The sequence below is a fragment of the Sycon ciliatum genome, chromosome 1 (assembly GCF_964019385.1).
Source record: "Sycon ciliatum chromosome 1, ocSycCili1.1, whole genome shotgun sequence".
Classification (NCBI taxonomy): domain Eukaryota; kingdom Metazoa; phylum Porifera; class Calcarea; order Leucosolenida; family Sycettidae; genus Sycon; species Sycon ciliatum.
The window spans coordinates 19,786,156-19,810,361 of NC_088643.1; the positions used below are offsets into that span (position 1 = coordinate 19,786,156).

Genomic DNA, 24,206 nt, shown 5'->3' on the forward strand with positions numbered 1-24,206 from the left:
CTACGAACATCAGCTGATTACCGAGGCCAATCAACCGATTCACGGCAATTGTCCGCCTCCCACCACTCCAGGTTCCTTCACTACTCAAATCATTTCAAATGTTTTGCAAGGCACGCCTGAAAAGTCACAGGGAGCTGTGAGGAGAGTGACATCACAACCTGCGTGGCTACCGAGCGGGGAAATCCCCGGATAGCGGGTACACAAACAAATGCCAGGTGCAGTGCTCACCAGTTGAAATACGAAAATGACAAACAGCCAAGCGCTCAGCGCTCGGTCACAAATCATCGCAGAGAGCCCGCAGTTGTCCGAGCCGACAGCTGATGATCATTTCTTTCATTTGTTGATTTCGGCGGGGGATCGACTGAGTTACGATCGTTTGAATGCCCCAAGTTCTTCTGTGAAAATGCAGGAAGAGCCCAAACGGATTCTGAAGCACTCTTAAAAGAATGCACAATCTCCCACAGTACATGTAGCATTCCAGTGTGCGGGATGATGTGGGCTACAAGAACGCAACTTCTGCAGGTGTTCGTCTGCACTCACCGCTGCCGGAGTCTTTCTTCAGCGATGCCGGGACGCTGTCGACAGTCATGGACCGCCGAGAGCGGCGAATCATTCCAAAGATGCTGCTGTCCCGCCGCTGTCCAGCACAGCAAGCGCAGGCACAAGCAGAAAAACAGGAGAAAAAAACGTCATGAATAGAACCTCGTACAGTACCAAGACAATCATGTAAGCCATGTACTCTAGTAAACATTTAGCCAGTTTTCGAACCACATAGAGATAGTGGACTTTCCATGCGCATGCACGACAAACTCAGGCACTGCACAGAAGAACAATGTAGTGTCAGTGGGACCATTGTCATTAGGTTTAGGCCTGTTTTGGAACTCCACTCTAAATAAAGCCAAACAACAACAACAACAACAACAACAACAACAACAACAACAACAACAACAACAACAACAACAACAACAACAACAACAACAACAACAACAACAACAACAACAACAACAACAACAACAACAACAACAATAACAACAACAACAACAACATGTATCTTATTCGAAAGTTATGTCGATGGTTGGACTGAAACAGTTGAGCTCTAGAGATCATAGTCATTCACTTCACAGCAACATGAAAACAATGTCTCACGGAAGATTGAGCCTTTTGGATATCGTGAACACAGGAAATACAACAGCATGTCATGTGTACAGAGTGGTTTCAGATCTTGGTCATGTGACTAAATTCGTGTAGAAAGTGATCATGGCATGTGAACAGTGGAGCCAACATGGCTGGCAACACCATGTGGCCCGTTATAGCATAGATGCAGGGATTGATTGGAGCTGCAACCAACATGGCTGTCCCGCGTGGTCGTGTGATAGATGTGAAACCACGCTCACTTCTAACTCCAACGTATTTATAACCACCATCTACCGAGAGCAGGGGAGAGGGGTGGTAACAGCATCATGACAAAGTCCATTCGCGTAGTCAGAGGCCCCTTTCCCCTACACTTACCTGCACACGGCGAACACCGCCGGTCAGCACTCGACGGGCCGATCGCGGAGATACCGGCTGGAGCAACTCGTCGTGGGGACTCGACGCAGCACTGGCGGCGGTCGTGTGGTGAGGGATGGAGTCGATACTGAACGTACTACCCGATCGATTACCTGAGAAGAAGAGCGCAAGCGAAAACACATTGATTCATTGATTGATAATAGAGAGGCTAAGATGCACGTTATTTCCGACGTGACGCACAATTTCACGTCAAATTCAGCGTAAAACTCCAAATTTCGACGCGAGCTGCAGGTCACTCGCGTTGTTTTTCGACGCGCGAGCCAAATAACGCGAGCTGAACTTTCGCATCACGTCAGAAGTAACGTGCACCTTAACCTCTCTTATATTTTTAAAAGAATTGTCCAAAGGCTGTGACATGCAAGGATACTCGCGTGTACCAGAGAAACACTCGCCGTAATGTCGCGTATAAAGGACGGGCTTATTCCTGTAGAAGCTGATATCAGCGCTAGGCTTGTGTTCAAATCAAACCAGGTATTTCCATGTATGTACACACTAAAACCAGGCTTAGGTGCCGATAGCGCATCTTGAAAATCAGGCTTACTAGTATATTCAAAACAGGCTTCTATAGGAGACTGGCTTTTCTACAAGACGCTACAGTGTTCATGGCATGGTCAGCACGGTAATGTCCCTTGTTTCGCTGGTGTGGGCATTGAACATTGAACAGAGGCAGATTGGACAACACGAGGAGAATGCGATGGGCTGGAGATGATGATCATTGCATTCACACAGTACTACTTCAGCGCACGCACACGTAGTACTTCAAAAACACTTCTTATTGAACCACATGCTAGGACGTGCTGGAAAAAGAAAACATACATGGCACGCTGCAGAAAAGAAGACGCACACAGCAGCCTGCAGAAAGACGGCCAGAAGAGATCGGCGCTTACCTAGGTCAGCGGGCTGTTGGCTCTGCGTTTCCAGAAAGCTGAGCTGTCGGATGCACGACGTGCTCGTGAAGTCGTCCAGGTGACCGAGAAGAACTCTACCAAGCACAGATTGATCAGCGCAACAGCACACTACCTTCAGAAGGGCTTTGTGGAGTAAAACGCTGATCCACAAAAAAGGATGTGTTTGATTTTTCATAGGTCCCCCCCCCCTCCCCCTCCTTCACCCGTTTAATATAGTACAGTTGTGGCAAGTGAAATCCGACACTTGCCATAGGGGACAGCGCCTCAAATGGACATCAATGATGTAATGCACTGCACCTAATTTGTACTATAGAGCCGTATGCATCCCAAACAGGTCGAAAGGTCACAGCTTAGATACACACAGTTCACAAACATGGTACACCTGGTACACATAAGGAGTATTGGTATCCAATTCCCATTCATTTTTGCCAGCACCTTTTGAACCTTGACTGTGATGAGTACGAATTCTGTCATCAGACAGATAAAGTTGTATGCAGCACATGTACTGTACGTATGCAGGGCTGCAAGATGCACGGTGCAGTCCCTTATGCCAAGTGTCGGATTTCACTTGCCGCAACTGTACATTAATTTTATGTGTATGACCTCACAAAGTTCATGACCTTTTATGCAGAGCTGGTATCAAGGTGTGTACGGTTGTAGTGGACTTGTCCCGCAAAACCTAACGGTGGGAAATTGATGCATATGTCCCATTGCAGGTCGCCTGTAAAGTAATTGTCCACAGTTCCTTTTTTGCCATGCATCTTTTTGTCTTGCTGCACAGCCCAAGCAGAACATGACTGTGCAGTTCCAGGCTGTACCAACCAAATGCGCCATTAGTGGCCGTGAAAACACTTTTACAGAGGAAGTGCTGTTTTATCTGTGTGTGTGTGGGGGGGGGGGGGGAGGGGGGAGGGGGTCAACTTAAAAGTACCCCAGACATATGGGGGGATACGCATGCAGCATTTTGTGTACTTACGACCACCTGGAATTACGAAAACGAAATTTTCCGACCTTTGAGGCCCCATATAAAGTACAACAAAATGCATAAGTATCCCAATACGAATATCATTTCTTGGTTTTTTTTTGCATGCTATAGAACAACTTCGAACACAGAAAACAGTACCGTATTTTTCCGGTTGTAAGTCGACCTTTTACGACTTAAAATAGAAGGAGAAAGGGCGGGGGTCGACTTACAACCGGGATTCGACTTATAACCGGGAACTATCAGTATCTTACAAAAAATGACCTGCACTGCATGCACGAGTGCAGCATGTTTAAACATTTTTGCCAGTTTATTGGCCTTTTTAAAGGATTGGGACGTTACACCCTCCAATAAGGAATGTTTACATGATTTGTTGATGTGTTAGCAGCAGGACGTGGTTAGTAGTGCTTCTTTGGGTGAACACTTTTAAAACTCAGAATTGAGACCTCCAGATACTGGGGTCGACCTATAACCGGGGTCGACTTACAACCGGTAAAATACGGTACTTGTGCAGCAGAATTTCCCACCAAGAGAGGTTTGGACTGCCGTGAATCAAGTGCTTTATATCTTGTTCTAGCTACTCAGCAATATGATGATACCTTCACTGATGAGATCTGATTGATCAAAATCGGCTGTAAGCAGGAATTCAATATCCTGAAGAAATCTCCAGCTACTGGTTCAGTGATTGCATAGGCGGGACGGTAAGAGTGTTATGATATAGCTATTGGGAACTCGTGGCCTGGCACGAGGAAAACGTGCATGCAGCAACATGGGATTTTCGGTCTTTGACCACTTTGCCAGGGGGCTGATCTACTCACCTCCCACTGCTTTAGGAGCTGCATCTGCGTCTTAGATCTTTGCAGGGTGGTGGCGTTCCTACGGATGCTGAAAACTCAGTCCAGCTGAGTCTCAAGCGAATCGTGATTTTTGTTGATTTTTTACAGTGAAACTTCGGTACAAAGTACCCAGGATAGGACATACTGTTTCCTTTTGTATTACGCATATAGCGTACTTTTTTTTAGGACCTTGGGCATTGTTTGAGTCATTAGACCTGGGATATACAGTACCCTGGAGGTGCGTCGCACTGGAGTTTCACTGTACTTACTACAGTTCAGGCAGGCACAGTGGGTTGGTCAAAGACCATGATTGAGATACGAGAGGTACCTGGTTCAAGTCCTGCCTGGGAGCGGTTTTTTCCAGCCGTGCTGCTACCCATAGTCAACTGGGAACTTGTGGCCAGGCACAAGGGGTACATGGATGCAGCTAATGGGGTCATTTTCGGCACTTGTGCCAGTGGTTGTGAGACTTGCCCACTCACCCCCACCGTTAGGCGCTGCATCTGCCGTTAGGGTTTATCGGGTGTTAGCGGCCGTCGTGAGTTCCCTTCGGGAACGGATACGATAATTTTTTTTTTTACTACAGTTGTATCCAGTGGGAACAGATATTGGAAGTGGTGTTTTAGGTGTACTAATATAAAAATTTCGGTGTCAAGGGCCTGATGGGTTCCAAGTGTAACTTAGACTTAGGTGATCAGCATTCCTTTCTACACTGCACATTCCAGTGTCATTTAGGTGCAATCTACATGTAGGTGCATGGTTTCTCATACCTGACACCACTGGCAAAGCCGGACCGGAACTTCTCAATCAGCTGCCGCATGGGTGAGTACTCTGGATGCAGAGGCTGTGCGCCTAGCGTGGGAACGCAGAAAGACACAATGAAAATTACATTGGTCACGTGTTCGAATCATAATTGTTACCTTCACTCTTTTCCCCTACTTTCATCGTTTTATTGCACATTGTTTCCACCGTTCTACACTGTATGAAAATTACAGAAAGTGGTCGGGTTGACACACCCATTCCCAAAACACTGCAAAGGACTGAACCAATTCTAAACGTACAACGTTCCGGTGGTGCTTGTCAAGCCGGCTTACAATGCACCGCGTCACTCACCAGAATAGCGGTGCTTGGTTACAGCGCGTAGCATGTTGCGCGTGATCGGTAGCGTCACCGTCGGCCGACCCAGCACACGCCAGTTGGCACGCAGGTAGGCCAGCTCCGTCTCGATCATGTCCACCAGCATCTCGATGTCCAGGCACAGGTAGAACTGCTCCTGGTCGAGGAACTCCGGCACAAACGCAAACATGGTCTGGTGGTAGCGGTACAGCTTGCTGGTACCGATGACGCCAATGCTCTGGTTGGGACGGCCGGACAGGCGCAGCTTGGTGTTGCGGCCCAGCTGCTCGTAGACCTTGCTGAGGCGGCGCGCTGGCAGCACCACCGTGTTCGGCAGTGCATCGCACGGCACGCCGCAGTCGAGCAGCTCCTGCTCTATGTCGTGATCCTCGGCTATCAGAGCCACTGTAGCACAACACGCATATACAAGTACACATTATCCATCAGAGCCACAGCAGCACAACAGGCAAAGACATGTACACATTACGCATGAGAGCCTTTGCAGCAGAACAGACATATGCACAGCATCCATCATCAGAAGCCGTCCAAATGACATGTGTGCGTCTGCACAATTCAATGTAGAACAACTGAAAGAAACTCAAGATGGTACAGCAAAACACACACACACACACACGCGCGCGCGCACACACACACAAGTTGCCTTTTAGGCAATGACAAAGGCACTTGGATAATATTGAGTAGGCGTGCAGAAGTGCACGCACTCACTTGACACCCCATCAAAGACCTAGAGTTGAGCTTAGTACTGGCTGTGGTTTACTAGTGTCAGACTTATAGTCGCGTCACTCAAGTGTGCGCCTTGCATCACTTCGCAGCCCAGTGTTCGCAGGTCTAGGGCTGCGCACCGCCCGGTGTGTACTTGAGTGACACGACTGGATTTCATTGAGCAGTACCGTAGCTCGATCAGAGGAGTTGAAGGCATGGGCAAAGGTGCCCACTCCGAACTCATGACAGATGGCATGTTCTCCGCGGCTAACCAGTGAACGATTACTTAGCACCCAAGACAAGTGGAGAGAGAAGGGGGAGAAGGGGGAGAAGGGCTTACCTTGAACAACAACATCGGGCATGGCAGCTGTTGATAGGCGGCCGTTCAATGGATCCAGCTCACTGGGTGTCAGCAAGCCCTATCAAAGCACAATGGTATGGCAGAGAGATTATAACTATTGGCCAGGATAATCTACGTTGATGTAGGCAGAATGTGAACACGGTATCTGGAGTGCAAAAGCAAAGGCTTGACAGGTACTACAGTCGTGACCAAAAGAAATCCGACCCACGTGCCGAAAGCAACGCCAAGGCTCAAGCGGCCGCTACGGCCCTCGGATCAGTTTTGGGAACATGCATGATGTTATTGCAGTGGAAACTCGCGGGTCGGATTCCTTTGGCCACGACTGTACTAGCAAGAAGAAGAAACATGACTGTACCTTGTCCAGGAGTTGAGTGATGGCGTACACCGCCTGGATCCACACGCATATCCCTTTGCCTATCGGAACGCGGTCTTGCGTGCCCGGATTGCGAGCTTCCTCATCCACCTGTGCAAACGACATGTTGCACACACGCAGGTGCGTGCGAACACACACACACACACACACACACACACACAGACATGAACATACACAAACATACACATGGACACATGAACACATGAAAACTCACACTCAACAAAGTACTTCTTCGAAGTAGGTCAGGCCAGGCCAATACAAGAAATGCTGGCCTTGGTACAACAGGATGCACCTGAAGTATACACATAGTGAGTACAGATTTCAGACAGCAGATTTCTTCATTTCTGCAATACAGCATGGCTGCGACAGCAAAAAGCTCTGAAAATCGCAATCAAACCTTTCACGAACATCCAGCAGTGAGAATCCTGGTAATTAGATGTATGAACCAACAAGAAGACCTGAAATTACCTCACTTCCTGGGACCGTGTAGAGCTCTGGCAGGAGCATGTGCTCATGACCATTGATGACATGTGGCCGTAGCATATCAGTAAGCAGTTGACGGTAGTGAGTCACCTGTGCACAGAATATCCCAGGCGCCCAGAACAGAGGTCGACGAAGATACTTTTTAAAACAAGGTGAACAGTAGTTAAAGTGTTGAAATGTAGAACGTTTAGGAAGACAATGCCTTGGAGTAGTGCGGATGGCCAAGCAGCAGATCAGAGCTACATTTGTAGTATTCAACATTTCCTGGCACGTCAAACGACTGCCAATAACAAATGTATGTGAAATGAAGGGTGATAGCCAACCACGGCAACTATCCGAAACAGTACACACATGTAAAAGGTGCATATACACAAGCAGACAATGGAGCAAAACGCGGCACCTCTGAGTAACAACACAACACGGTACATCACCATTGTATGCAAGTACAAACCTACACACAACCCTTGTCGCACATGCAGATCACTGTTGCCTGTGACCGTCATTACGCCGCCGAAGTGGCCACTGTTCGATGCAACAATGCAAACGCCTAGCTCAAGAAAAACACAGCGCCCGAACCCTACACTTCACTCCTCACATACCTGCTCGGATCGATTGCGAAAGAAGCCATCCAGCATCAGGAAGCAGAAGAAGATGGGCCACTCGCACTCGACGTTCTCGAACTGCTTGAGCTCGGCAGGCATGTAGTGCAACCGTCCTTGATCCTACGGACGCGATGGCACGGTGGCATAACAGACACAAGGAGAAACAAGAACGCAGAGAAAAGAAGAGTGAACAAGAAGAACAGAAAACAACTGCACAGCAGCTCTCTATCGTAGCGGAATCCAGTACATACGTGCACATGATTTTGTGTTGCCGCTTCGTCTCCTGGCTTTTACAACTAGTTCTATAATCAGGGCATAGACCTGTTACATGTTGCACATCAATTGTTGAGTGTCAGATGGAAAAAAGCTGGTGAGACACATGCACACACGCACACACATGCACGTACACACACACAAACCAAACACATACACACATGCATGCATGCATGCAAGCCCATGGCATGACGCTGGTTGTGAGGACACCCACCTCCCTGGCAGTCATATAACCATCCCTCAGGAAACGTTTCCAGCCGTAACGACCCTGGCCATGACACAAACAAAATGAACACCAAGAGATTCCATTACTATAATTGTAGTATACACCGTCCATACATTCGCAGGAAGCCACACCACACTACATTCTGCTAATACATCCATCTCGGAAAATGCTAACAACCAGTATTGTGCTGCATGAGGAGTACTCAAGCTCTCAGTGGTAGAGCTGCGACAAAGAAGAATTCAAAAATGCCATCAGTTCTCTAGCATACATGGTGCAGAGTTACATCATACTCCGGTCATGCGCATGGTCAATATCCTGTGGCCTGGCAGGAGGCTACTTTGGCAGGACTCAGAGATCGCACGCCGTAGAACTCGCAATTGCAGCTACGGCAATCAGCAGTGCCTTGAAGACACAATCTGAACCACAAGCAAGCCCATCCGCATGCCCCCCCCCCCCCCCAACCCACACACATACACAAGCAAGTGTACCTTACCTCGAGCAAGGCGCGCAGCTGAGATTGGCTGCTGTCGATAAGCATCTCGTCCTCAACAGCAAATGCTGGATAGCTGATGGCCATCAACACAGATGCATCTACTTCCTACAAGCCAAAACAAGACAAACAAAGAGAAGTGCGCTGCAATGAGAAAGAGCCCAGCAGGTACACATATTTACAAGTACTGTCTGAAATGAAACACAGGCTTCCCATGCTGTGGATAAGAAACAGGACAGCACGTGCATTGTGTAGTGAGATCAGGAAAGGCAGGCACCGACCATGCATAGTAAACGCCTGCCAAATGTAGGGCCCAGGATCTGTGTGGCGCATTCTGAGTAGCTACAACAGTACATGTACATGTACATGGAGCACATCCCACCCACACCAGCACTAGCACACATGCACTGAGCACATACCTTTGACAACGAGCCGCGGGGTACTAGAGAATGAACCATGGCCTGATTGCAACACAAGGAGCAGACCAAGCATGCACACACACAAACACATGCGCATACACGTACACATACACATACATACACACACACACGCACACACACGCACACACGTGCACACACACACACACACACGCACACACGCACAGTACACATGAATACCACAATCTTAACAGAGTGCATGCCTGCCATGAAGTTCAGTTTGAGCAAGAGTACATACTAACAGTACAGAACAGTTATGACAGTTTATTGCTTGTAACGTCTAGTTAGGGGCCGTCCGTAAATATCGAACTTTTTTCACCAAACGAATTATTTTAGTTTAGACGATCTGACCCAACCCCTCCTTCCCTCCCCCTCAGAACGTAACAAATGTTGACATACATGCATATACAACGGACATGTACATGAATCAATGTTTTCTGAAACGAAATTGGTCAACCCCCTCCCACCCCATAACGAAATTATTTCGTTTTGTGAAAAAAGTTCGATATTTATGGACGACCCCTTATGACTCTTGGTTTGAGCAGACATTCTTCCAGAGATGATGGACGGCTGAACTACTCTACCAGAACTGACCAGGCAAACGATACTCTCTATCAAGTATCAACGCATTCTACTGCGGCCTACATTATATTGTTGGACTGGTAGAGCAGGCATAGGAAGATTTACGCATCTGGGAGAAGGCAAACTTCGATACAGCAGTCGGTGCTTCAAGCTAAGGTTCCGAATAAAGAAATAACTGGAGAAGCTGGCAGCACTCCCTCATCCGGACTGCCTGTAAAGCCTTGGAAGCTAATCAACAAATTTTACTGTGGTCTACATTATATCGCTGGACGGGCAGAGCAGGCGTAGGAAGTTTTACGCATCTGGGAGAAGGCACACTGCGATACAGCAGCAATCGGTGCTTCACGCCAAGGTTTCGGGAGAAAAAAAAACAGAAGACAGTGGCAGCATTCGCCTCATCTGGACTGCCTGTAAAGGCCTTGGAGGCACACTGCAATGAACAATCTAGTGATCATGTGCAGTTTCATGACCAGTTCTGAAGCAAGGGCACTGATGAAACCACACTTGTTATTCTGGAACTGCTAACAGCAGCATTCGGAACTTATTCCAAGAAACTTCTTTCTGATCACGTACTGGGTGGCAAGTTTCACAACATGTCAGCAGAGTAGTAGTGGACAATGGCACTTGTAAGAACCACAAACGTTGTCAGTGAAAGAGCATTTGCTCTTCTGGACAGACTGCGCCAACAGAAACCGAACGCATCTGCCATTGCCAAAGAAGGTATTGTATTATTCTGCTCGAACCATACTGGTGGGTGGCTGCGGAATCAGTCGGAGCAGAGGCGAGGAGAGCTCTTCAAAAGTGCTCTCGCTGGTGCCCAGGAACACCGTCATCTCCATCGACAACGCAACCAGGCGATCCGCATGATGGAAAAGGAAACACCGTGACTGCAGAAGGAGGCCCACACGCTCCAAGAGAAAGAGCTCGTCGAGAAAATTGCGTCGGAAGGGCTATGGAACGCTTCCGCATTAGTAGCAGAGAAGCTCTCCCTTCTGCCAACAGTCGCCAGAAAAGTGTCTGCCTTGAAAAACCAAATTAAATTCAGGTGCATAGTTCTGCAGCAGGAAGGTGACAAGATCCTGTTCCAGTGGTCGTCCGGCGGCAAGACACTTGCATGGCAGGAGCTAAGGGATCACCTCGTACAGCTTATCAGAGAAGCCAGCATGGACACACCAGCACTGACTATGGAGGAATAGAGAGCAGGTGAGTTCCATCATTGTGTCTTCTTCCACGCCGTTGTTTGCACTGTAGTTGTAAGTGCCAAACTAATAATTACATTGGTTAACCTTGGTGAGGAGAATGACACAGCAGATGACACGGAAGATGAGCGGGTGGACGAGACGGATGATGAGGGTGTGGGTGCTGGAGATGATGAGCTGGATGAAAATGGTGATCGTAAGAAGTCTGCTGTGTTTCTTCATTTGTTGTCTCACCCAAAATGTCTGCAGGTTTATGATGCTTTTAGTTTCTCTGTGTTGTGTCGGACACGGTACGCTAAGCAGTTGAAAGTTTCGGAAGCTGTTCGTATCCGTTTGTACAAGCCTGATCTTTGCAAACAGAAGAAGCATGTGGTTGCACTAAGATTGTTTTCGTAAGTTCATGGCGTGCACTTATTTGTCTCACTTCACAGTTCTCACATTACTTTCATCGCCTCACCCCTTGCACTCAGCTCTCGTATAACATGTATTGTCTCACCACTCTGAGTGTGACGTGAAAATCGATCTTGGAAAAACCTTCATGACTCCGTTGATGCGTGATGATGACGGCAGAATTTATCCTTTTTATTGCTATTTTCTGATCCAGATTTCTCATTACTGTTTTCTGATGATCGCTTAGTGCGTGAAACTCTGAGTTAAAACACTTTCTCTGTCCTCCTATTGTTTGAACCAGCTCTACCACTCGGTATTGAGCACTCTCTTGGACAGCCTGGAACCTCTCTGTTTTATTTTCTGATATATTTACTTAGGACTTTTTGACTTTTCAAATGTTGAACATGCATTCATGCAGTTTCTATTCCATTTATCCAGTACGTGTGCGTCCACATGCTTGGCATCCCCCCCCCCCCCCCCCCGTATGGTTGTCCAGGGAACTGCGCAAATCCAGTGCGCAGTGTGTTCGCTGATATCTCTACTATGAGGAAGGGTGCTCTGCCTTGCACATTGCGGTATTCGTGGGCAAGGGTACCCTGAAGTAGAACCGGTGATGCAGATCATGTGCAAAAGCACGCAGGGAATGCCAGTTTGTGAACGGGGCATGCGTCATCTGAACTACCACTAAATTTAGAGTGAGTCTTGTACCTTGCAGCGCTGCACTTCATCGGACAAGACGTGGATTACGGACGCGGGGCCGCCACTTGCACCAAACAGGTCTGTCATTCAGTGCCACCAGTGCAGCCTGCACAGTACAGCAACAACATGAAAACCGGACTATGTTAAATTGAGACATTACTTTGTGAGAATCACCTCAAGCATACTACCAGCTGAATGAGTGGGCATGTGACTACCTATTGCTGAGTAGACTGTCTGAGACATGTCATCAAGCCATATCCACACGGTCACCAGCCGTGCATTCAGACACAATCCTTCTGTGCTGGGTTACATCAAGCACTACTGGCTTTGACTCAACTGTTACGAACATCCACTCCCCCCCCCCCCCCCCCTCCACACACACGTACACGTACACATGGTATTAGATAAACCTTGTCTTGATGAAAACATGTTGTTGGTACACATGCATACACACACACACATGCCCGGAGCAAACGTGACCGGGCACAGAATTAAGAAAATCAAACATACAGGTGCCCATCAGGTGAAGTAAGTAGGACACACGGTGGTACATGCATATACCTTAGCTAGTCCCACAGAGCTGGTGTTCAATTCTGCAACGCCTTGATTGATCTTCTCGCCACGCTCCCATATGCCATAGTCCTAGTAAAGCACCACCAACAACACAGCATACACAGATAACAAACACAGCTGTTTATTCACTCTCTTGCCCATCCACCCGCTCTCTCACTAGATCACCCACTCATACACATACGCACACCACGCGCACACACACACACACACACACACACACACACACACACACACACACACACACACACACACACACATACACATACACACATTCACATACACACGCACGTGCACACACGCGCGCGTATGCTTCTCTGGCGCGGGCACAGACTGTTTCCTTAGATCAGATCTCATCAAGCAGCAAGACCATAGTAGCATTGGAGATTCCAACGTGCCCAAATGGTTCAACTCACTGGTGTTCTGTAGGCGGCTTCGATATAGAAGACGAGGTTCTGAATGAAGTCCACTTCGTCAAGCGTGTAAACAATTGATAAACCTACATGGAACAAACACCAGCACATGTACAGATAACGTATGGTGTCTGAGTAAACAACTGGCCTCAGCAATCACGTGCTTCTAAAGATCAGTAGCCCATAGATGGTCCCAAGGGCAGATAGTAGGGCATGAACTAATACCAACCAGGCACAGTTAGCTCCTTACCAAGACAATGCCTTCAAGACCCTTTTGACAAATCAAGGGAAATTCCATACACTTTCAAGGTTTGAAAACCACTTAACGTGTCCTCCATACTATTCCATACTTTTCCGTACCCTGTGCAACCCTGAATATTTTACTACAAAATCAGTCCGCCCATAGGACCAGGTATGGCCTGGCCACACGGACGGCCACTGATAACGGTCTTCCATGTAAGTAGACATACAACATTAGAGCATAGTTGTAATAACAACAACTCAAGCGTTGGTGCATGTATGGGATTGCCAAGCCAAGCAGCACACATACCGCCTATCAATGCCAATGCTACCCGTGATGGTGATCACTGATTTCAATAACACTAGAAATACCCAAAAGCAAGCTAAAAGACAAGAAAAGCATCTACTAGTATCTGTGAAACCATCACAGATGAGCAGCCAAGTGCAGACGTAAGAAATACAAGCAACAGCATGAAAACAAGCACTTCAACTGACCTGCCGCGGTCATCTGAGCCAGAGCGAGCAAGAACAAGGACGTGGCATCGACTTGGAGATGACCCCACTCGAAGTCACCGACCACTGTATTTCCAGTTGCTGAAAACATGACAGGAGGAGAATCACACATCACTCAGAGTCCAAGAATTTACAGAGATGATCATGTTGATATCGGTCAGACTTTCCTACACTACAGACATGAACTTTCCACGGGCATTTCTGGAAAGATGAGAGACTTAGCCAGCTGAAAAATGCTACACGGTTTACAGAGTGGGCGTAGTCAGTACACACACACACACCCAGACACGTCTACCAGCAGACGCACTGCTTTCCGCCTGCACATGCACACGACAAGTACGTGTATATGCAATAGAAGAACTCAATCTGTGGACAGAACTGTTTCGTCCTTTGTGGACTCATCAGCGCAGCACAGAGAAAATGAGGCCGGATCTGGTAGCAATGAAAAATAAATTTTCCAAAGCCAGATTTAAACCAGGCCCGAACGTACCTTGCCAGAGTACTCGAACTGACAAGTCAGTGAGCTCTGCATAACGCAACCAGCAAAGGCACTACCCCACATGAGAGTGCTCAACTGCTACAAGAGCAGGAGCGAAAATACTCAATCTGCGGACAGAACTAATAGGACAACAAAATGACTGGGAGTGAACCTTGCAGAGCTTACATTGGGAGTACTTGGCATGAAGTGCATTCTCAGGTGATGGTTGCTTCTTGAAGGCCTCAACTTTCTCAACCTGAACACAACGTATATACACGCAACAAGCAGCTCCAGTCACAGCTATACAAACAAATGAATGAGGTCACCGTATTGAGGTGTGTGTATGAGAGAGAGAGAGAGAGAGAGAGAGAGAGAGAGAGAGAGAGAGAGAGAGAGAGAGAGAGAGAGAGAGAGAGAGAGAGAGAGAGAGACGTACCTGCTTCATCATGGATGCAAGGAGAGAGCGCATGAGTTTAACGACAGCCTGTGTATATCACATGCAGAACAAACAGAACAAAACACAGAAGGAACTGAGCACATAACAGTTCTGCGTGCCACACAATGCATCAGTGACGTCTAACAATGAACTGAAAAGCCACAACGGATAAGGGTTTTATCTTCTTTACGTTACTTACATTGAAGTTTTACTGTACGTGCCAACTCTGCTAGTCACAATAGAAAAGTCTTTCCGCATTAACCCCCTTTGGTGCCTGCCTGAGCATGCGCTGCCCACTATGTACACGATCGCATGGATCAAAAATGTTCAGGCCAGCTACTAAAGGTGTCCCTGGAAACAAAATCAGGCATCTGAGATGTACGAGACCGGCTCTGCAACCAGTCGGCGTAAATCGAACCTACCGTCACCAACGGGTTAAATATCTTGCACCATAACACCGTTCACCAAAACACCGTGCACCATAACACAGTGCACCATAACACCCTGTACCGTTCCTCGACATACCTGCTGCAGCTCAAACGCCCGCACGCGGTACTCGTCCGTCGCCGATCGCTTGCGATGTGCCAGCGCCAGCGCCCACATGCCCATTGCACCGTACACATTATCACGCACCCAGGCATGGCTGTTGGTGATGCTGGCATCGCCGGGCAGCAGGCCAGTGATGTGGTGCTGTGGATGAGCGGAGTACACGAAACCAAGCATGCACACACGCGCACACACACACACATATACACACACACACACAGGCACACACGCACACATATATACATACACACACAGATTCACTGTTGAAAGTACAGGACCTCTCAAACACAACATGTATACAGCATTCCAAGACATAGTCTGTCTAATGCAATAGGCGACGTGTGTTATGATTCTACTTATGAACACATAAGCATTCAGAATGCAGAACAAACCTGACTTCAGACTCCTCTCAAGCAGCATTTCTGAAAATTTGCACAAGTACTTTCATTGCCTTCTCTTCAGGTGGATACAGGCAAAAAGAAAGGAACTAACCAGTACAATAACTAATACAATAATTGAAGCACTCCACCACTCCACACTGCGCTCTGGAGTTCGTTGCAGCTACTAAGTTTAAAAAAAAACCATGAGCAAAAGCTACTTTTCATTTACATGCATGTTCCTCGAAAACGTTCAAGGAACATAAGCTTTTGTTCATGGTTTTTGTACTGAGTGCTATTCACTCTGATCTCCACGGAATTTTTTTAAATATATCATACACCAAGTGAAGGGGCATAAGCAGCGGTATGAGGAAGAGCACGTCCAGTTAATGCAGGGTTCTGCTTGGTACAGGGTCCGGCAAACACAGCTCCGTTTACTGTACTGAGACATTCCACAGCATACTACTTTTCCCTTTGCCATTACAGTACTACTACAGTACATCAGTATCGGCTCGAAATTACGTCTACTCAATGCTATTGTTTTATCCATATTCCTTTATGCTTGCCAGTCTTGGACCTTAACTGCTGAAATTGTGAAAAAGATCGAGGCTTTCGAAATGAGAAGCTATCGACGTCTTCTCAGGATTCCGTTCACTGATCACCGGACGAATGTGTCTGTTAGAAAGGAAATAAATAGTATTCACAAACAAGTCCCACTTATTGTTTCTGTTCGTAGAAGGAAATTGCAATTTTCTGGTCATATTGTTCGTTCCGGCTGTTTGTCATTGACTGTTCTTCAGGGTTGTGTTGCTGGAGGTCGTGGCCGAGGCAGGCCTAGAATGTCATGGCTTGATAATATTATTTCATGGACTGCACTTGACGTGCAGTCCTTGCTAGCTGCCGCACGCGATAGATTTTTATGGCGCTCGCTTGTCCATACTTGCTCTGTGACGCCCCGACGGCCTTAGGGCTATGGGTTTATGATGATGATGATGGTGATAACAGTACTATACTACCGGTAGTGTTCCAGGTTGGAAGGCTGTTACTACAGTGCTGTCGGTCGCCAAAGAACTGGGGGGGGGGGGGGGGTCTGCCTCATAGCCTAGACCGTTCTTATTTTCATGTATTACGGTCTATGGGCAGTTGAGTCACCGTGTATACATTGGTATGCTGTGCTTGGTGAAATTCTAGCCTGGTCGTTCTTCGGCGCCCGACAGTACTGCAGCAGTTAGCACTATTGAGCAGTGCTCAAGCCCCGTGTTACGCCGTGGAATGTCACAGTACTCTCTGTTCATTTCGCGCTGAACAATTGCGCACCTCCGACTAGTCAAGATCTGGTATAGTTGGTGGACTCTATAAAGCACAGCATGCGCCACATTATTCCTCTTTTTCCCCCTAAACACAAGTGGAGTAAGTAGGAGTACCGTACTGGCAATATATGTTGCCGCGTAACGCGCGACCAGGCTAGTGCGACAAATTATTTTCGTTGAGTTCGTAACGCGCGTCCGGCGGGGTGCGGCGATCTTTTCATTGCAGTTTTCACTGCAAAAAAGGCTGAAAACTGTGAAAGCACGTGTACCGCGTGGTGAAAAGTTCAAAACTGGACGCAGCATGCAGGAAGTCCTGACACTCGAAGGCGCATCAATCAGTGGTTGGCGATCTCAATGGTTTCTTCTTTCCCGAGGTCGTTTTGCACTCTGATAGTTAAAATATACAGTCTTCTATTGATATCGTTGTCGCCCTTTGCCGTCGGGTTTGTAACAGTTGGATAGCAACTGAATTTCTGTGCCTTCAATGTGGATGAAAAGAAAAAAATGATGCGGCAAAAGCAAAAAAATGATGCGGCAATAGCAAAAAAGTGATGCGGCAATAGCAAAAAAAGGACTGCGGCAATATAGAAACCTGCGTAACGGCTCCTGTGCGACTTTGCATGTAACGCCCTGCGTGCGGCAAACATGTGCCAATGTAACGCTTCATGGCCTCACTGCGGCAACATATATTGCCAGTACGGTAGTAAGCCTTCATTCTTAGAAATAATCATAAAATAAGGTGCTTTACAATGTCCCACAGAAGCGGAAATGCGGTTCTTGACCCGCCCTGTACGCGAACCCGTACTGAGATCTGATTTGCATTTTTTTCAATGACTTCCGGTGTTCCGCAGAAGCAAACAGTTAATGCTGTCACAATACACATGTGCCAAAAGAATCGTTTGATACGATCGACAGGTGAACAAGAAATAAGACAGAACAGCGCACTAGTATTACAGTAGCACTACCGTTCGTTCACGGCAAACATACTGTCATCATTGAAGTACTTCAGTATTGAGGAGGGATGCAAGTACAGTCAGTATTATCAATTTAGGGGAAATAATATTATTATTGTTCTCTGTGAAGAATTGATCATTTCCTCAGTCTCAACTTGGAAAAAGAAAATTAATAGCACCTTACCTGGTGAGAAACTACCGTGTCTGAAAGAAAACTATACACCTCGTCCAACTCAACGTCCTTGGCCATCGCTATAATTCAATGGACCTACATAGACTGGCTATCGAATTCAAAGTGTTCCGCCCAACTCAGCATGCTGCTCAGTGACGAAGAATTTTCCACACTAATGCCTAGGCCAGAAAGAGCATGAAAACCCTAAACATCCGATGATCTAGAGCATTTAGTATAAGAAGGCAAGGGGAGGAAGATCTTTGGGGGAATTACAGAAGCTCTTGAAAAATGGATAGTTAGATTCGAACAAGAAGCAAGCAAAATGATCCTACAAAATATCGCTCGAGTCATGATGACATGATTATGAATCATTCGAACCTGGTGTGAAATTTCCACATTCTGACCGGATGCAGGCGTCGTTTTGGCGAATCAGGCTGAAAATGGCATACACCATGTTCATTGATTTCGATTTCTCCTTGAGTTTACTGAATATCATCGGGTTTGCCTTTGTTTACCGCAGGAATGCATGTGACACGTGCACCTTTCCGTACCGGTATGTCACTGCAAGTGCAAGCCTGCTGCGAGGTGTCTTGGATCGTATTCTTCAAACTAGAAATTTCAAAAAATCATAAGACAATAGTCACATTATTATCATTGTAGTATACTTTCTAGAAACCACTATGGCTGCAAGTGGACTATCAAAAGTAGTAGCACTTGTTACTGGTGGAGCCTCTGGCCTAGGTCGAGCTACTGCCGAGCGTTTGGTGCGTCAAGGAGCCGCTGGTGTTGTTATTCTAGATTTGCCCCAATCCAATGGCGAGTCCGTAGCAAAAGAAATCGGTGGAAACTGCCATTTCTCAGCAGGCGATGTAAGTGATTTACCAAGTCCACGTGTAGACTGTAGTGTCATGCAGGCCATGGTGGATGGTTGTGGGAATGTCGCCTTGAGATACGGCGCGGTGCACTTCTATCTAATCAACCTTGCTCAGCCCTAGCCCTGCAAAGGCATGGTATGGGTGTGCACGTGGGTGTGTCAGGGGCTGGACCTTTGCGTATCGGAAATAATTGCGCCTGTGCAGCGTGCCCTGAAATGATCAATGTGCATCAGGGACGAAGAACCCGGTCCGGCTATGGCCGGTTGACCCACCTAGACCATGTTCTATTGGTAGGATCCCGATTGATTGCCCGAATCATTCGGATCCCTCCAGATCCAAGCGAACGATGGCTAGCAAAGTTAGTTGGTTGCAATAAAAATGCAAAGAAAAAAATGAAAGTTGCCTTGGGTTGTCAAGGTGTACACACCGGTACCGATCAATTTAAAGAATGGAAGAAACCTTGATGCGCTGAAGGTGTGAGAAAAAGCGTTCCCGTGGGTTCGGTCCCAGCAAATGTGTAGTTTTCGTGGCAAAAAGATTGAGTGGCGAAAAAGGACCTGTTGGATCGGGTCAACCCTGCTCCCCGGGGTGGGGTGGGTTGGTCGGATCCCAATCCGTCAGATCCATATCCGGATCCAACCAATCGAACATGCCCCTAATTGGTGCAAAAATAATTTTCCTCTCCGGCCGAGTACGGTACATGTATCCCATTTGGCCAGATCACCTGAAATGCCGGTGTTACAGTCATGTTCATTGAAGATTCGTTTGCCTTACCAGACTGCACTGCTACCTGTGCATGTGCCTCGTCTTGGTAGACTGCAACTGATGGCCAGTGCTATTTTTAATTAATTGTTCCCGTAGCTATGCAGAAGACGTTACTTCAGTAACGTCTGGCGCTAGCCAGGGTCCACACAGCTTTAATTTGGTGTTTGTTTGTTTGTTTGTTTGTTTGTTTGTTTGTTTGTTTGTTTGTGTCACGCCTGGCGCTATCCCGTATCTGTCCCGTACTGTACCGTACCAGCAAAGACAGCTGGCCACAATACTTTTGTTTGTTTGTGCCATCGACATGCCTGGCGCTATCCCGTACCTGTCCCGTACCATCAAGAGTACGGTACCATCAAGAGAATGAATATATATGCGAAGTGTATGGGGGAATGCATTCAGTGCAGTAACATTTTGTGTGGATTTGTGTGCGAGGCCGAGATCCCACTAGCAGGCTGGCTGGGCCGCCTGTCGACCAGCCCGGGAATCGCATGTAGGCCGATAGCATCATAATTATAACGTATATACAGTCATGTAGATGTATAGCAGGGAGTCATATTATGTAAACGACTCCCTGCTGTATGGGGAGATTTTCTGGAAAGAAATACGAAGTAGGCCTTGGCGGATAATGCCGGCAGAAAAATTGGCAGAATTCGGTACTTTTTCTGGTAGGTTTCATGCATGTTTGGTATGTGGATAAAGAAATGGAGCAGAATTCAAGGAATTGCACGCCATAAGGTTTGTATGGTTCTGCCAATTTCACTGCTTTTCGAGCAGAATCTGCCACCTTTTCGAGCATTATCCGCCAAGGCCTAATACGAAGTAGGGAGACGAGTAAATGCAATCAGAATGGATGTTAGTTGCCGTCAGTATAATAATAAGAAGAAGAAGAACGCCCGTGATCGGCAGAGTCAGCGCCGGTCCCAAGAAACGTCAGGACAGACATTCCGTCGACTCCAGAACGCCCGTGATCGGCAGAGTCAGCGCCTGTTCCATAGCTTTGCAGAAGACGTTACTTCAGTATCTCATTGAAACGTTTTTGCAATACAATGATGTAGCTAATCAAAGGAAAAAGCATTTCCATCAGTTCTACCAACATGCACGATGAGCTAGGCAACAAAGCATAGCGCAGGGCCCTGAGCTTCCAAGCTCTCTCGTTTGCCCTTTTTTCCCTACAAGGTCACCAGCGAGGCTGTAGACTGCAACTGATGGCCAGTGTTAAATTTTAATTCATATAATAAACGGCGAGGAGACAACAATTTTAGAACTGCAATCAATAAGACAAGCTGAATCGACATTTGTTTATACTTTATTCATGCACATTGTCTCCACCATTTTACACTGCATGGAAAAAGTATACACAAATGTCGATTCCGCTTGTCTTATTGATTCCTGTTCATTATTAATTTGTCCTTTTTTCTCTACAAGGTCACCAGCGAGGCTGACGTCACCAGTGCCATCACGCTGGCCCGGGAGCGCTACGGGCGCTTGAACACGGCCATCAACTGCGCCGGCATTGGCATCGCCGTCAAAACCTACAACGCGCGCAAGCAGCAGACGCATGAGCTCGCGCCGTTCAGCAAGGTGGTGTCGGTGAACGTGGGCGGCACGTTCAACGTGATCCGCCTGGTCGCCACGGAGATGGCGCAGGGCGACGCCGACGAGGACGGACAGCGCGGCGTGGTGGTCAACACGGCCAGTGTGGCGGCGTACGATGGCCAGAAAGGACAGGCGGCGTACTCCGCGTCCAAGGGCGCCATTGTCGGCATGACCCTGCCGATCGCACGCGACCTGTCTGATGTCGGTATTCGAGTGTGCACCATCGCCCCAGGTTAGTCTGATGTCTTCTCTGACAACCGTGATTGTTGTTGGGAGTTGCGTCCATTTCCTCCTCCCCCCCCCCTCCCCCCCCCCCCCCCCCCCCGTCCCCCGTCCCACACACACATACATCCTCACAGACACATCGATTGAGTGTTGGGGGACACATATGGTGCTGTTGGGTACAGGGTGTACATCGGCGGTTTAGTGTATTAATGGTATCTGTCTGCCTGATCTCTTGTGTCTGAAGGTCTGTTCCGCACTCCTCTATTGGCTGGGCTGCCGGAGAAAGTTCAGACAGTGCTGGCTGAAACGACACCATTTCCCAAGCGTCTCGGTCATCCCGCAGAGTACGCCCAGCTGGTCCAATCCATCGTTGAAAACAGGATGCTAAACGGTGAGGTCATCCGCCTCGACGGCGCCATTCGTATGCAACCCTGAGCGAATATTAATGGTGCGCGGTGACGTTAGATTTTACTCTTATTTTTACAATCACTGACTGTTGGTTTTTTGTTCCTGCTGTGTTCTTTTTAGAAACCTTTTTGTTCTGTTTTGCTAGTACCGGTACAGAGTGCTGGGCTTGTCAATAGTGGATAGTGGTATGTTTTAAGGATCGTTCTTTTGTCTTTGATGTTGCGTTGTTTTCGTTGGGATGTGTTGGAAATACTCATTTTACCCAATACACTCATATGAGTCATATCCGGGACCGGGCACTGCCTACAACTTGGAAATGTCTGTAACTCTGAATCACATACCGTAAAGTCTTGTATAAAAGCCGCACTTGAATAGAACCCGCAATTTTGGGCCCATCAAATCACACATAAGCCTGGTTTTAGTGTTGACATACATAGAAATACCTGTCTTGTATAGACGCCTGTCTGTTATAGAAGCCTGCAAAATTTCACCAAGAAAGTCATAGAAGCCGCGGCTTTTATGCAAGACTTTACGGTACATTTCAATGGGGAAGGGCCAGAGATCTGGCTGATATGACGTTACCATTTCCACAAATATTGGCAAAAGAGTAGTAATACTTCCACTAGAACTCACCCGCAGGGCACTATATGCGGTAGACCGACATACCCGTATCTCCGAGGTCCAGATAAGAGAGATATGAGGGTAATAATATTACTAATAGCGGGAAGTGGCAGGGTCTTTGTGAGAGTCTAGCCTGATGTTGTAACGGCTTTGAGCAAGCTAGTACTAGTATGTAAATCGGAGACTATGCAGCTTGGATGGCTGGAAGTCAGCCCTTCATGGCAGCATTTCTGGACTGCATCCATTAATTTTGTGATGCAGTGTGATGAGCAAGTGTACATTCAAATACGATGTAGATTGTAGAGTGAAACTTCCTTCAGTATACCCGGTACCTCCACGGGGCACAAACCTGTACATTATAGGCTATAAATATTAAAATAGCCCAGTTACTCCGTATCAGAGGACAAGTGACTGGACAAGAATGTGCAGGCCCCTCGACAAATGCTTTATACCCGATGCAAAGATAAAAGCATGTTGTATCCATGATGGTAGATCTACCAAGAGTACCAGGGAGTCGTAAAATACCGGTATTTTACGACTCCCTGAAGAGTACATAACCATGCTGTGTACTCTTGATGGCACTGCACTGAAGTAACAGTTAGTTTCACTGTAGGTCTACTGCCACATATGGCAACACACCTGCAGCTAGCTGCTCAATGTTGCCACTTTTGCGTTGCTAATCGTCTAATCTGCTCACGTCCGTCTACAGCCTGGGCACCTTTCTGACCAGGGAGTCGTAAAATACCGGTATTTTACGACTCCCTGTTTCTGACCCATCTAAAAGGCCCCAGAAACCATTAATTTAATTGATTGGCAGTCTGAACACGTACCAAGAGTACATAACCCCCCCCCCCCCCCCGGGGGTTATGTACTCTTGCACGTACCGATAGTAAAAAAGCTGCATTCTCGACCACTGGTGCGAAGACATTCACCATGATGTGAGGGCATTGAAAGCTGCTCTACATGACTGTAGTGGAATACTACAAGACAATGTTGGGAAATATGCGCCTCGTTAGAATAATGGCTTTTACAGTAACGAAGTGCTAACTCTAACGAGTTAACGAGGAGAAATCTGTCGTTAAAATAGGAATCGTTATACAGAAATCGATACATATACTGTCCTATTGAGCGTTGAGAATCGCTACCTTTGGTACACGTAAACTAGTCAATTTTGGGAAATCGTTATAACCGTAAAGTACCGTTGATCCGCCCCCCACACTGCCCACTCTAATTCCCGCCCCCTAGCCCTGTCAATTTTCTCCTTGTGAAGCGACTTCGGCGTATACAACGAAATACGATGTTGAACCGACGCATGCACTGCTGTACACAATACTTGCCAATCCAGGATCAAAATGTGCACAATACAGCACATTGAGTCTGATCCTCTGCGTTGTTGGACATCGTACTGCACTTGACAGCCTTGATCTAACTCCCGCCCCCTGCCGAAAACCCAGCTGGG

General features: G+C 47.3%; 2 protein-coding genes across 2 annotated transcripts in view; one reads left to right on the forward strand and one right to left on the reverse strand.

Moving 5' to 3' along the window:
• LOC135817055 (phosphorylase b kinase regulatory subunit alpha, skeletal muscle isoform-like) overlaps positions 1 to 18,592 on the reverse strand; it is a 31,513-nt gene extending 12,921 nt beyond the window's left edge. The window contains 21 exon segments of the mRNA XM_065330157.1: positions 541 to 637; positions 1,510 to 1,661; positions 2,457 to 2,551; positions 5,066 to 5,147; positions 5,409 to 5,816; positions 6,475 to 6,553; positions 6,851 to 6,958; positions 7,337 to 7,441; positions 7,951 to 8,073; positions 8,441 to 8,494; positions 8,946 to 9,050; positions 9,362 to 9,403; positions 12,259 to 12,331; positions 12,333 to 12,355; positions 12,811 to 12,891; positions 13,236 to 13,318; positions 13,968 to 14,066; positions 14,650 to 14,719; positions 14,900 to 14,947; positions 15,425 to 15,589; positions 18,270 to 18,592. Coding sequence (XP_065186229.1) covers positions 541 to 637; positions 1,510 to 1,661; positions 2,457 to 2,551; positions 5,066 to 5,147; positions 5,409 to 5,816; positions 6,475 to 6,553; positions 6,851 to 6,958; positions 7,337 to 7,441; positions 7,951 to 8,073; positions 8,441 to 8,494; positions 8,946 to 9,050; positions 9,362 to 9,403; positions 12,259 to 12,331; positions 12,333 to 12,355; positions 12,811 to 12,891; positions 13,236 to 13,318; positions 13,968 to 14,066; positions 14,650 to 14,719; positions 14,900 to 14,947; positions 15,425 to 15,589; positions 18,270 to 18,335 — 2,158 coding nt within the window. The 5' untranslated portion in view covers positions 18,336 to 18,592.
• A 269-nt stretch (positions 18,593 to 18,861) lies between these two features.
• Positions 18,862 to 22,459, forward strand: LOC135817064 (3-hydroxyacyl-CoA dehydrogenase type-2-like). The gene is made up of 3 exons (XM_065330167.1): positions 18,862 to 19,126; positions 21,323 to 21,725; positions 21,963 to 22,459. The coding sequence occupies exons 1-3, from the start codon at positions 18,938 to 18,940 to the stop codon at positions 22,151 to 22,153; spliced, it is 783 nt and encodes a 260-aa protein (XP_065186239.1). The 5' UTR covers positions 18,862 to 18,937; the 3' UTR covers positions 22,154 to 22,459.
• Positions 22,460 to 24,206: the final 1,747 nt, after the last annotated feature.

Excerpts from the sequence above, each read along its gene's own strand:
- LOC135817064 (XM_065330167.1), top strand. The coding sequence starts at position 18,938 with ATGGCTGCAAGTGGACTATCAAAAGTAGTAGCACTTGTTACTGGTGGA. Across the intron at positions 19,127-21,322 it reads GCCATTTCTCAGCAGGCGAT|GTCACCAGCGAGGCTGACGT; the intron begins GTAAGTGATTTA and ends TTTCTCTACAAG. Across the intron at positions 21,726-21,962 it reads AGTGTGCACCATCGCCCCAG|GTCTGTTCCGCACTCCTCTA; the intron begins GTTAGTCTGATG and ends TTGTGTCTGAAG.